A 13,999-nucleotide genomic window follows, 5' to 3' on the forward strand; every position below is an offset into this window, starting at 1 on the left:
TTTTCGATATCTCGCTTGTATATCTGTCTTTCCTTCATTGGCTGTTATTTTATTTTGTGTGTATCCTTAAGCATGTATCAAATGTATGTTTACTTATAAGGAAATAAAATTATCTTTGATATAAACAATAATCTTATTCGAATTACAGATTAAAAAACAATCATATAATATACAATAGAAATATACGCATTATCACATTTATACATTTATATTTTATTTAGATTGAACTGTATGGATAATTTGATATTAGACATTGAATTTAAACAATAATTTTAATTAATTAATAAAAGAAAAGAAAAAAGTTTTATATATATATATATATATATATATATATATATATATATATATATATATATATATATATATATATATAGACTTTGAATGAACAACGAACAGCAAGATGTATAAAGAAATAATCTTTGGCTGATTATAAGATCTAATAAATTCATTTGAATGATTTCATTTAACATAGAATTTGTTTCAAAGTAAGTAACATTTCAATATTACGATATGCTATTAATCCACCATTATTTGCTGCATTTGCACTAGTAGTGGAATATTTTAAATCCAAATCATCCAAATTTGTACTCTCTAAAAATTTTTGATAATCTACTATACCCCCACCTAAAGATCGTAATATGGCTTGTGGAGCACAGGTGTCCCATTTGTAAGTAGAATTTTTAGAAAGTACATAAGCAGCTGCCATGCCTAAGGCAACGTTTAATATTTTATTTCCAGCACCAGCTATCTCTAATAATATGAAACCTGCCTTTCTAAGTTTAGATTTTAAATCTTCATCTTCAGATCTTCCAATAAATATCGTTTTACTTGTCTCATCTGTATCATTAACAGAGTTCTTAATAATGCTTGAGTAACATTTGTCTGTATCAGTTTCTAAATATCCCCAATAACATGAACCATTCCATCTGACAAAAATAATTTCTTTAATATTTGTTCATATTATTTAAAACAAATAAAAGTTCTTCTAAAACTATTTACTCACAATTGATCCGTACGTAATTCACAAAATGGTTTATTTACAATACCTAATAATGGTAATCCTGTACTTTTGAGATATGCACCTATTAATACTGTAACACAATGTAAACCTTTATCATCTATAGCAGGATGCACATATTCTCCAGTCCCATCTGTAACAATTTTACTTATTGTTCAATCTATACCATATGTAGTGATTATAATATATAAATTCTTACCTATTGGATCTATCCATATACCAAGATCTTCTATAGGCAGAGTAAAATCATTAGGAATGTCTTGCACGGTTTGGACATCTTTCAATTGAATATCTTTATGAACTTCGGTAGCAAGAAAACTAGCTGTTTCTGTATCATTACCCATAACCCTGGCTAGTAATAAAGTTGTTTCTGAACAAGTGGAACATACTTCCACAATTATGGTTTCTCCAAGTGTGTTGGTAAATGTATTGTTTTCTTCACCTTGTACAACCTTTGCTAATTCTGGAAACTAACTATTTCTGCAAGACATTCTATTTGCGTATTACTTAAATATATTATATATTAATCTTAATAATATACAAACTAAATAATTAATTTAATCCTTTTTTAATGCCAACAAATAAATATCTATATTCGCCTTACCTCTAATGCTATATCATGTTTAATAGTTTCTTGAATCAAAACATCAGCCAATGTTTTAAAATCCCTAACAAAACTTGGATTTTTCTCTGTATCTGATTTTTCTTGAATTAGAAGATTAAACAGTGATTTATTTTGTCTACACACTCTAGCAATATTAGCTGCCTTCTCTGAAGCCTTTAAAAGAACCAATAATAACTTGCTTCCATTCTCCATGATTTTAAAATTTAGAAACTGAAATTTATAACGACCGAATATATGTGTGTATATATATATATATATATATATATACTGAATATAAATTAAAAACACTGAATATAAATAAAAAAAAAAAAAAAAGACACTTCCGTTTGAGTCACCGACAAGGCTCAAGATCGCATAAGACGTTTATAAATTATAAATTACAAAGAATCCTTAAAATGTTTGTTTCATAATAATACCTTTCATTGAATTATCGACTTCTCGTTATATAGTATACAGATTAGACACGTTAATGTTATTGTTATACAATCACTACATCACTATTTAAAATTCAAAATTTCTCTTCGATCTTATAGAGTTGCGTCTTCGAAAGGTGTCTATGAATTGATTGATTTTGATACAAATATAGTTGACCGGCATGACGCTAATGAAAATCAGATGAACTGTAAATTTCATGCACAATTAATTTTAACCAATATATTTAATATCGATACAAACCCAATATAAATGAATAATTTTCCAACATGACATGACGAAACTTATATTTCAAAATTATATCCTAATATTATCAACAAGTAATATTCGTAGAAGATCGATAGCTCAATGCTCAAATTGAACAATTATTCATTAAGATATGACGAGAAAATAATTCTTAATAGTCGAATTTTAGATGATATAATAAAACTTATTTTATAATTGATAATTATTATTGTTATTAATAAAATACTTGTATTTTTTTAAATACAAAAATCATTCAGGAATGTTGAACTCATCGTAGTTTTGAAATCGAACTTAAAATTGATTGGTTCGATTCTCATATCGAAGTAAGGTACATTCTTGTCCAATAAAAAACAATACATTCCTAATGAATTCAACCAATCAGAACAAATCAGTTTTTTATAGGTTATTTCGTTAATGATTGTAATATAAAAAATTGATATATATATATATATATAATTATAACATAAATTGTATTATTTTTATTATCCTTTAGATTGAAAATATGTAACATAATAAAATAACTATATAATGTATAAAAAAATTAAATATTTATCATTGTTAACACTTTAACCTTTCAGATTTAATATTATACGCATTCAGATTTATTATATTTTTTACAGTGCACTTCTTTTAAAATGACGGTAGTACTTGGTGGTGGTATATCAGGCTTATCAGCCGCATATTATGCACTAAATAATCCTAAAATTGGTCCAATAACAGTGCTAGAAGCATCTAATCGTTTAGGTGGATGGATAAGAAGTTATGAATTATCAAATGGAATAATATTTGAAAAAGGACCAAGAACTATAAGATGTTTAGGATCAGCTGGAAAAAATACATTAAATTTATTAGAGGATTTGCAATTAACTAATAAACTTATTCCTATTAAATCAGATCATCCTAGTGCTAAGAATAGAATGATTTATTCGCGTAATAAATTACATTTATTACCAAATTCTTTCCTTAGTATATTTAAAACTAATTCTTTATTAAATCGTTCTTTAGCAAGTTTTCTTATAAAAGATTTGATAGCACCAATGGTACGTAAGGATGATGAAAGTATACATAGTTTTATTACAAGAAGAATAGGAAAAGATATTGCCGATTATCTTGTTAGTCCTATGATTTGCGGAATTTGTGCTGGCGATGCACAAAAGATAAGTGTAAACTTTCTAATGAAATCTTTGTTTGAAGCAGAACAAAAACATGGATCTATAATAAAAGGATTATTCAAAGAATTATTTAAAAAGCAAGATGTTAATAATATGACAGAATATAAATCGAACTTAGTTAAAAAAGCTGACGCAGAAAAATGGGTAGTATGGGGTTTAAAAGGAGGACTCGAAGAATTACCACGTTCCTTAGGAAATAATTTACAAACTCAAGGTGTTGATATACAATTAAATAGCCACTGTGAAAAACTCTTTTTTCAATCCGATCATGTTGAATTAACTATTAATGGAAAGGCAAAAAAATATTCTCACGTTATCTCAAGTCTACCAGCAAAAATTCTGGCAAAATTGTTGGAAGAACAATATCCTGATTTAGCAGAACAATTAAAAGCAATACCTATGGTTACAGTGGCAGTAGTCAATCTACAATTTGCCGATAATGTCTTGCCTATCAATGCTTTTGGTTTTCTTGTTCCACCAGGAGAAAATCTTCCAATTCTTGGCGTGATCTTTGATTCGTGTATTTTTCCTAAAAACTCTTCGACGGTATGTAGAAAAATATAAAAATTTTATTTACATTTACATTAGATTCACTTGTGAACACATTTTTATATTACTTTTTTATTGATTATTAATTTAAGAATTTCTTTTAAATGGAATAAAAACTTGTGCAAAACTTTATCTATATTTGTATATCTATAATAGACTAGACAATTGTACAATTTTGTATTTACATATAAGATATTTAATAACCAGGTACTAACAGTAATGATGGGTGGTGCATGGTTTGAAAAATACTTTGGCAAAGATCCATCAGATGAAGATTTGTTGAATATAGCAATTAAACAAGTTAAAGAAATCCTGAATATTAAAAAAGAGCCCATAGCCTTTAATGTGGCCATTCTGAAAGACTGTATTCCCCAACATGTAGTGGGTCACGCACAACGTTTAAATCATATCCATGATTATATTTCTTCACGTAGAATCCCTCTAGCATTGTGTGGTTCTTCTTACCAAGGTGTGGGAATCAATGACGTTATTCTGTCAGCAAAAGAAGCTGTTTCTAAGATTGTGAAACATTCAAATGAACTAAAAAACTGAAATAACTACAACAATTTTGTACAATATTTTGTAGCCACTAATCACGATATTATTAATGTTATAGAAAAAACAAAACTTGATATATAAAAAAACATGCATTATTTTGTAAGCTAATTTCAAAAATGCTTATAAAAAAGATTTAGCTGTGTGACAAAGAATGAAAAATAGGGAAACTATTATATAATAATTTTATAAATAATAAATAAATTAAAATACATCTCTAATCAAATGAATAATCAATAAAAATTGCAAATAATTTATTACAGCAATTAACAACAATGCCTTATACTTCATGTACATGTGTGTTTCTTACGTATACACTACTTAATAAAATAAAATGTAAAAGCATAAAATATTTATATGTTAATAAGAAATTGTTCAATGAAGATTTAACTTGATCATTTAGAAAAAAAAAATATATATATATATAAAAATTGAAAAGCATAATATATACCAATTGTATTAGGTAATAATAATTTAATATTCTTTACGTTTTAATTCTATTCTCTTGAATAATAGTTAAACAATGTCCAGTCTTTGCATGTACATGGAATGTAAACATAAAAAGTATGGACATGCTTAAGGCATGCAAAGTAAGGCATGCAGATATTAAAAGATAACATATTTGTATTATAAATTACTATATAATGTACTATATATCAGATATTTTTTAATGTAAACTTTTTTCTTCTTAAAGAAATAATTTATAAAGAATAAACAAATTAAAAAAAAAAAAGAAATAAATAAAAAAAAAAACAATAACTCTACATTCTTAAGCTCAGTACAAATAATGCAATGTTATAGCATTGCACAAACCAAACAATGTTATAGAAACATTGAAACATATTCTTGCTATGTTACTTATTAAAGTTTAAGCTTAATAACTTGCAATCTATATGGATGCATAACATTTTTCTTTTTTTATATCTACTAATGCTCCTTTCTTAATTAAAAAAAAAATATTATTGAAAATCACATAGATTGCATCAATCAGACAAAATCATATTAAAAACATAATATAAACATAATTCTACTGGCTAACAGTACCTGCATATTTAACTTCATCAAATGCTTTTCTTGCTTTCTTTAATTCTTCATTCATTGTTAGAAGATCTTTCACTCTGGCATACTTGCGTGGATCTTTTCTAACTAAATAAATAAATACATATAGATATACGCATCATGAATATTTTATATTAGAAATATTTCCTTTAGTATTCGATGAAAGAAAGATTAATGTAATTTAAACATACCTAAAAAGACAATATCTTCTACTTGAACTCGTCCAGTACGTCCAATTTCCATAGCTCTATGGGTCATTTCTGTTATGAATTCGATGACAAGATCTTCGAGTAAATCAACGCTTTCAGTATAAGGATTTTGATCATCACCAAAGCCATACATCATACATCGAAGTTCTTTCGAAAAGAGACGTTTCCTTCCTCCTGGTAATGTACCACCGATAGCAATCTCAGCCTCTTCATCTTCGAACTAATAGTTACGAATTAATATTTTTTCGAAATATTTTTTCAAATAAATATTTTTATTATTACGTTAATAGTTTAATTTTTATCCGATTGAAATTTCTATTACAAATTTATAATTATTAATTCATAACTGAATGATCATAAAGTTATACGCTATTAAAATTTTTACCTGTTCGAAACCTTCTTCCGTAGCCATAACCTCTTTTTATCCCGCGTAAATTTATTTATAAATATTTTATTATAATTTATTATAAATTATATTTAATTAATTAAATTATAATAAACGCACGTATAAATGATTGAGAAAAGAAATATTTTATTGGTAACAATTCACGTAACAATTGTAAAGTCACGTTAATAACTGTCAGTTATAACCAAATAAAAATATATAACCACTTTGCAGTCTACCGATAGAGTGATGCCGATGTAACATAATTTTATCAATGTGTAAATTCACCTTTGACTATGTGTATCTATTAACGACAAAAACATAAATGAAACTTATATCGAAAGCGACGCTAAAATAATTTTAAACAGTATTATTTGAACTCGATCTAAAGTTATGAATGCCTATATTTGATGTGAGAAATTGGTTAGTAAAAATTTGTCTAAAAAAAAACAAAAAAAGATATAAAAGAATATTTAAAATGTTTACAATCTATTTCATCGTATTATTGAAATTATCAAAACATATTTATAACTCTTAAGGAAATAATTATATCGACGTTTGACTTTTTTTGACAATTAAAAATAGACCATTATTGTTGATAGTTAAAAAAAAAATTAAAAACATATACATATTATAATTAAAACTTATGATAATTTTCTTTATTTCAACATTTATATAAATAAAATATAATAATTAGAAAAACACCGAAAAATATATGGTTAAATACGTATTATGTTCTCGACATGTTGGAATAAAAGTGCGTAATGGCTCTGCGTCAATCGTGGATAGCGAAATATTAAGATTGATATTCATAACCTAAAAAACGCGTTCGAGTGTACATGTTTATACATTTTAATTCTTTAACTTCGATGTATGTTTTTTTTTTTTATATAAAATGTAATATTATTTATTAAGAAGATAATGTCATCTTCAGTTAACATAACGGAAATAACAGAAGCAAAAACTTGGAAAGAATATAATCGATTGCAGAAGGAACAGAGAAAGCAATGGAAAGAGGAGAGGTTAATAAAGAAGTTGAAGAAAGAAGAGAAGAAAAATAACATTGAAAATGAGACGAAAAAGGAAGAGAGCGAAGCAAAAATTAAAAAAAGAAATACTTCTACAATAACCATCGCGATACCTGGCTCGATTTTAGACAATGCACAATCTGCAGAATTGAGAACGTATCTTGCAGGACAAATAGCACGTGCCGCATGTATTTACAAAGTAGATGAAATTGTCGTTTTCGATGACAAGGGTGTTATAACTGAAAGCGAAAAGAAAAAAGTGAGAACAGACGAAGTTTTAGGTGAAGGGAGAATTTGTTGCTTACAGTTAGTTAGAATATTACAATATTTAGAGTGTCCGCAATATCTTAGAAAACATTTCTTTCCTATTCACAAGGATTTACAATATGCGGGTGTATTGAATCCTTTGGATGCTCCTCATCATCTCAGACAACAAGATGTATCTCTTTATCGTGAGGGTGTAGTTAGTAATAAACCAGTAAAAACTGGGAAGGGTTCTCAAGTGAACGTAGGTCTTCTTAATGAGATTAGAGTGGACAAAGAATTAATGCCTGGCTTAAGGGTAACTGTAAAAATACCACCAAATCAAGAAAATCCAAAGAAAATGAAAGGAATTATAGTACCTCCAACAGAGCCAAGATCAGAGACAGGAATATATTGGGGATATAGCGTGAAATTAGCTAAAAATCTTTCAGAGGTGTTTAAAAAATGTTCTTATAAGGAAGGATACGACTTGACTATTGGTACTTCGGATAAAGGAACATCCATTGACGATATATCACCAAAAAGTTTGAAATATGATCATGCTTTGATAGTTTTTGGTGGTTTATCAGGATTAGAAGCTGCACTGGAAGTTGATTCAGATTTGCCAGATGAAGATCCATCATCTGTTTTTCATAAATATTTAAATATATGTCCTCATCAAGGATCAAGGACAATTAGGACAGAAGAAGCTCTTTTACTTTCTCTTGCAGAACTAAGGACTAAATTATTCCCAAAAAATCCTGTATTACCAAATGCTCAATTTGATAGTTTCGTTGAAGATTAAATAACATTGATATTTACATTATTAAAGTGATAAAAAATAATATCTAAGAATATTTGATAAAACTTTTGTTTGTAAAATATACTTAATATTTACAAAATGTTACTAATAAGATTTTATCTTCCATATTCTTCTTCTTTTGTAAATATTGAAGATATTTTTTTGGAATGTCTTCTATAAAAACACCATATTAATTATTCAATACACAATTTACAGCATCTTTCAAATCTTTTATAACTTTTGCTTGATCTGTAGCACCAATTACTGCTGTTCCAGATACTATCATATTTGCACCAGCCTATAAAAATATGAATGTTTCAAATCTTATAATAAGTAAAAATTAATATTTTATATATCAAAGATACCTTTGCGCAAGCTTCTATAGTAGCTGGGCCAACTCCACCATCAACTTCAATATCTAGAGTAGGATAATTTTTTCTAAGCCATGCTACTTTTGACATCATTGATTCCATGAATTTTTGTCCTCCAAACCCTGGTTCTACTGTCATAACTAATATCATATCAGCTAAATCTACATAATCAACAACTACATCGACCGGTGTACCTGGTTTAAGTGCAACTCCTACCTATAAACAAAACAATTTACTTATTATATATACATTAGATATTGTATACAAAGTATTACAAAAAATTTACTTTCATTCCTGCTTCTCGAACTTTTCTACAAACTGATGGAACATCTTTTATTGGTTCTACGTGGAACGTATATTGATTTACACCAGCATCAGCCATTGGTTCGATCCACTAAAACATATCATTGTTATTAGAAGATAGAACATTATCATGCGTACAAATAATGAATAAGAGAAAATGCATTGAGTACAAATTAATACCTGTTCTGGATTAGATACCATCATATGTGTTTCAAAAAATGCATTTTTTATTTTACTACGAAGACACTTTACAAGAGGATGACCAAAAGTAAGGTTAGGAACAAAATGACCATCCATTACATCTAAATGAAGATAATCAGCACCATTATTTAACAAACGTTGCGATTCCTCAGAGAGTTGTGCTAAATTGGCATTTAAAATCGAAGGTCCAATTTTTGCTGTTAAACTTTTAGCCATGGCGATTAAAATGCTATTAAAAATGTTTTAAATTTACGAAGATCTTACAACAACGTGTTTCAAAAGAAGAAAAAAATCATCGACTTCAGAAGTATTTTCATAAAGATCTAACATTTACTTTATCTGATTTCCGTATAAATCTATCAATCAAAAGATATATAGATTTTTGGAAATTACGATTATGAAGGAATGATTTAAAAAAAAAAAAAAAAAAAGAATTAAATGAAATAAAAATTAGTATATATTATGTACAGAATTAATGGAAATGTTAGAATAAAAATTTTTAACGAGTAATAGGTGATTCATAAATAACGTAATGCGCGCTAACGAAGACTTCAAACGTATTGGTCAACCTACGCACAAGCCGGTTTGATAACTCGATATTTCGACCAGTAGCATGCCTGAAAGACGCAAAGTTTCATTCTACATATATATCAGTGCACTTTTATTGGAACACCGAGTACACGCTATACGAGTATATATCAAGTGCATACTGCCGGTGAATGGTGTTGATTGATCTATTCTGCCGGTGCGTCTTTGTGATGTTGTGTTGTTTATTACCGTAAGGAGATTAGTTTCAATAAATAAGAAATTTCACTTTTATTGGAAATTATGAAGTACATTTTAGTGACCGGTGGTGTTATAAGTGGTGTTGGAAAAGGTGTAATAGCTAGCTCTTTTGGTACAATATTGAAACATTGCGGTATTCAAGTAACATCCATCAAAATAGATCCTTATATAAATATAGATGCCGGTACTTTTTCGCCATACGAGCACGGTAAAAAAATAAAACATGCAAAATTTATTCCTTCATTATTTTCCTTACATTTTCTTCATATTCATTGATAGTTTTTTTTTTTTTTTTCATTTACAAAAGTTCTATGACAAGGAAGCATGTATTATTGGCAGCCATATTGTATGCTTTTACCCGCCTTGGTCCCATGACCACGTGCTTTTCTATTAAATTTTTTTTCTTTTTTTTCTCTTTTTATCATTATTATTATTATTATTTTCTTGTTTATTTTTGTAACAACAAACTTGTTTTCACACAAATTCAAAAAATTCAATTATTAAAGGTAGACACTAATTTAATATCTTTTTCTCTCAAGTTAAGGTTTATAGAAGTATACTTATTGATAAATATTTCTTGGTACTTTGCTTTCTTTGATATCTTTCGTTTGAAATTGCTTTATAACAAAGACTTGTTTATTGAAATCGTATACTTTGATTATCATTTGTAATTATTCCTCTATTGTCTTATAACGTATCCAATGTTAAGTATGATACTAATATACACACACATATATATATATATATATATATATATATATGTATGTATGTATATATATATATATGACGATGTTTTCATTATAGGAGAAGTTTATGTGCTTGACGATGGAGGAGAGGTAGATCTAGATTTAGGAAATTATGAACGTTTCTTAGATATTATACTACATAAGGAAAATAATATTACTACAGGAAAAATTTATCAACATGTTATTACAAAAGAAAGACGTGGTGATTATTTAGGCAAGACAGTACAAGGTATATAGAGAAATTTTAATTATAGGGAATTGGGGACTGGGAGAAGGCAAGTTTAATAAGTATATAAATAATTGAAATTGCCTTTTTTAGTGGTCCCACATATTACAGATGCTATACAAGAATGGGTTGAAAAAGTTGCTAATCAATCAGTGTCAGAAGATGGTGGTAAACCAGAGGTAATATATAATTATGAAATAATTGAATTAAATTATGAAATAATTTTGTTACCTGACTTACATCTGATATTTATTATTATTTTTCAATTTCTTTATAATATTAGGTATGTATCATTGAACTTGGTGGAACAATTGGAGATATTGAAGGGATGCCATTTGTAGAAGCTTTCAGGCAATTTCAATTCAGAGTTAAAAGGGAAAACTTTTGCTGTGCTCATGTCTCCTTAGTACCACAGGTATACGAGAATTTCAATTACTATTATTTTCTTTTTTAGCTATAGCACATGTCCCTGAATTTGCGCCAAAATACCAACTAATATTATTTTTGGATCAGTAATGATGTAAATGATTTTGATATAATAATAAATGAGTTGTTGTAAATGATTTCGATATAATAATAAATAAAAAGTATATAGATCAATAGAATATTATGGATTTTAGCCACGTTGTACCGGAGAACCAAAAACTAAGCCAACTCAGTCAAGTGTAAGGGAATTACGTGGTTTAGGATTATCTCCTGATCTGATAGTTTGTCGATCTGAAAAACCTATAGGTAATGCAGTAAAAGAAAAGATCTCAAGTTTTTGTCATGTGGAACCTGACCAGGTAATGCGTTTTTTAAAAATATTTTTAATAAATATATTTATTAATTGTATAAGAAATATCAAGAATAATTAAAATATTCTTTTGGCAGGTGATAACTATCCATGATTTATCATCTATATATCGTGTACCCCTTCTTCTGGAAAATCAAGGTGTCATAGAATTTCTTAATGATAGATTACAATTAAATATTAGTATGCCACGTCCTCGTTATTTTATGCGTAAGTGGAAGGATTTGGCTGATCGAATTGATCATTTAAGAAAAGATGTAAATATTGCTTTAGTAGGAAAATATACAAAATTAGAAGATTCATACGCCTCAATTATAAAAGCATTACAACATGCTTCTGTGCAAGTTGGCTATCGTTTAAATTTAACGGTAAGATATTTTTTTTTGCTATTACATAATACGTACTATTGTCATTTTTGTTTGCCTTTTTAAATAGAAGATCATTTCAGTTCATAGAAGCTGCTAATTTAGAAAATTCCACTAAAGCAGATAACCCAGTTTTGTATCATGAAACTTGGCAAAAGCTTTGTAAAAGCAAGTAAGTTTAAAATTCTATCATGCTTGTATTAGAGTATAATAAAAAATATCATAAGAATATTATATATAACTCTGTAATATTACAGTGGTGTGGTAGTACCTGGTGGTTTTGGTAGGAGAGGCATAGAAGGAAAAATGGAAGCATGTAAATGGTGTAGAACAAATGACGTACCATTTTTAGGTATATGTTTGGGTTTGCAAGTTGCAGTTATAGAATTTGCAAGAAATATTTTAAATTTAGAAACAGCACATAGTACAGAAATTGATCCAAATACGGATCATCCAATTATAATAGATATGCCAGAACATAATCCAGGTCAAATGGGTGGAACTATGAGACTTGGAAAAAGATATACGCGTTTTAAACCAGAGGAAGATTCTGTTTTAAGTAAATAGATTGAAATTGATCATTAAAATAATTATTGTTAAGTGTTCATTTTATAATATTCATATAATTTCGCAGAACAATTGTATGGAAATAAAAACTATATAGAAGAGAGACATAGACACAGATATGAAGTAAATCCACAATATGTTGAAGTTTTAGAAGAGGCAGGATTAATATTTGTGGGTAAGTTTAAGCTAAATAATTAATATCGAATCACTAATAATCCTTATTATATTTTGTACTTCATTCTAATGTTTGAAAAATATAAATTCTATACGTTAGGTAGAGACGAAGACAATGTTCGTATGGAGATAGCAGAGCTAACTGGACATAATTATTATGTTGCTACGCAATTTCATCCAGAATATTTGTCGAGGCCTTTAAAACCATCACCTCCATTCTTAGGATTAATATTGGCTAGTATTGGTAAATTAAAACATTATTTAGCAAGAGGATGTAAATTGTCGCCACGTGAACTTAGTGATAATGAATCTGGTAATATATCATTTTATTATGTAGCATATATGGAAATATATACAAGTATATTTTAATATATTACAATTTTATTTTATTTTATTTTTATTTATTTATTTATTTTTTTTTTTTCTTTAGATACAGAATATCCACTTATTGATTCAACAAAGTTACAGTCATCAAATGAAGCAAGTAAAAGTAATAGTGTTGTTTCTAGTAATGATTAATGGAAGTTTTAAATATTTTGACATAAGATATATATTTATATTAAGTAGGCAATATAGGTTTAACTATGATATAATCTACATTTTTTAATATATATATATATATATTTAAATGTATTGATATATATTTAAAAAATGTATATTATATATTATATTCTAAATTAATTACTTTCAATTTTTTGTTGTTTATAAATCTCGTATTTATATATAAAGTTTTTCCTATAGCTGAAACCAAACTGCCCGCACACAAATATATGAAAAATATTTTGTTTCACATTTCTAATTATATCGATATCTAAAAATATATAGATATCATCCTATATATTAATTTTATCATTTAGTTTCTCTTGTTTAATAAGAATAAGATTTATATTATTTTTCTATTGAAAAGTATCAAAAAGTTTTTTCTGCTTCTGAATGTGCTCCCATCAGTTAACTGCAAGAAATACTATATATTATTGAAGTTATTGTTATGCACATTTATATATAATAAAAGAAAATTATATCAGGTAGAAAACAAAGTGAAGAAAGTTGCTTTAGTTTATTTTCTACTCGACTTGTAAAACTGTACCTATATAGAAAAATTGAAGAGAGAAAATTTGAATAAAATTCATGTTATTATTTGTCA

General features: G+C 27.3%; 6 protein-coding genes across 8 annotated transcripts; 3 read left to right on the forward strand and 3 right to left on the reverse strand.

Annotated features, from left to right (window-relative positions):
• Positions 1–4: 4 nt before the first annotated feature.
• LOC124424639 (inositol polyphosphate 1-phosphatase) lies at positions 5–2,455 on the reverse strand. Its single transcript, XM_046963992.1, has 7 exons — positions 2,319–2,455; positions 2,060–2,244; positions 1,623–1,853; positions 1,218–1,488; positions 1,004–1,151; positions 363–926; positions 5–306 (listed from the first exon to the last, which is right to left on the reverse strand). Exons 3-6 carry the CDS (start codon positions 1,833–1,835, stop codon positions 464–466), a joined length of 1,095 nt encoding a protein of 364 aa, XP_046819948.1. The 5' UTR covers positions 1,836–1,853; positions 2,060–2,244; positions 2,319–2,455; the 3' UTR covers positions 5–306; positions 363–463.
• Positions 2,456–2,714: 259 nt separating this feature from the next.
• LOC124424626 (protoporphyrinogen oxidase) lies at positions 2,715–4,700 on the forward strand. The gene is made up of 3 exons (XM_046963965.1): positions 2,715–2,851; positions 2,942–4,039; positions 4,250–4,700. Exons 2-3 carry the CDS (start codon positions 2,957–2,959, stop codon positions 4,592–4,594), a joined length of 1,428 nt encoding a protein of 475 aa, XP_046819921.1. The 5' UTR covers positions 2,715–2,851; positions 2,942–2,956; the 3' UTR covers positions 4,595–4,700.
• Positions 4,399–6,671, reverse strand: LOC124424657 (transcription initiation factor TFIID subunit 13). 2 transcript variants are annotated; one of them, XM_046964041.1, is made up of 4 exons: positions 6,251–6,671; positions 5,848–6,085; positions 5,642–5,743; positions 4,399–4,534 (listed from the first exon to the last, which is right to left on the reverse strand). In XM_046964041.1, the coding sequence occupies exons 1-4, from the start codon at positions 6,275–6,277 to the stop codon at positions 4,530–4,532; spliced, it is 372 nt and encodes a 123-aa protein (XP_046819997.1). In that variant the 5' UTR covers positions 6,278–6,671; the 3' UTR covers positions 4,399–4,529. The 2 variants fall into 2 exon arrangements, with proteins under 2 accessions (XP_046819997.1, XP_046819987.1); XM_046964031.1 differs by lacking the exon at positions 4,399–4,534 and having other exon boundaries at positions 4,837–5,743.
• A 181-nt stretch (positions 6,672–6,852) lies between these two features.
• On the forward strand, positions 6,853–8,423 carry LOC124424635 (putative methyltransferase C9orf114 homolog). Its single transcript, XM_046963978.1, has one exon. It carries the CDS (start codon positions 7,172–7,174, stop codon positions 8,324–8,326), a length of 1,155 nt encoding a protein of 384 aa, XP_046819934.1. The 5' UTR covers positions 6,853–7,171; the 3' UTR covers positions 8,327–8,423.
• LOC124424648 (ribulose-phosphate 3-epimerase) lies at positions 8,267–9,548 on the reverse strand. The gene is made up of 4 exons (XM_046964019.1): positions 9,178–9,548; positions 8,981–9,088; positions 8,689–8,910; positions 8,267–8,621 (listed from the first exon to the last, which is right to left on the reverse strand). Exons 1-4 carry the CDS (start codon positions 9,412–9,414, stop codon positions 8,514–8,516), a joined length of 675 nt encoding a protein of 224 aa, XP_046819975.1. The 5' UTR covers positions 9,415–9,548; the 3' UTR covers positions 8,267–8,513.
• Positions 9,549–9,879: 331 nt separating this feature from the next.
• On the forward strand, positions 9,880–13,999 carry LOC124424616 (CTP synthase). 2 transcript variants are annotated; one of them, XM_046963943.1, is made up of 11 exons: positions 9,880–10,192; positions 10,789–10,959; positions 11,050–11,135; positions 11,240–11,371; positions 11,577–11,741; positions 11,830–12,117; positions 12,198–12,286; positions 12,372–12,673; positions 12,749–12,856; positions 12,956–13,168; positions 13,286–13,999. In XM_046963943.1, the coding sequence occupies exons 1-11, from the start codon at positions 10,027–10,029 to the stop codon at positions 13,372–13,374; spliced, it is 1,809 nt and encodes a 602-aa protein (XP_046819899.1). In that variant the 5' UTR covers positions 9,880–10,026; the 3' UTR covers positions 13,375–13,999. The 2 variants fall into 2 exon arrangements, with proteins under 2 accessions (XP_046819899.1, XP_046819909.1); XM_046963953.1 differs by having other exon boundaries at positions 10,894–10,959.

This window comes from Vespa crabro, chromosome 1 (assembly GCF_910589235.1).
Source record: "Vespa crabro chromosome 1, iyVesCrab1.2, whole genome shotgun sequence".
In the NCBI taxonomy this organism is placed as follows: domain Eukaryota; kingdom Metazoa; phylum Arthropoda; class Insecta; order Hymenoptera; family Vespidae; genus Vespa; species Vespa crabro.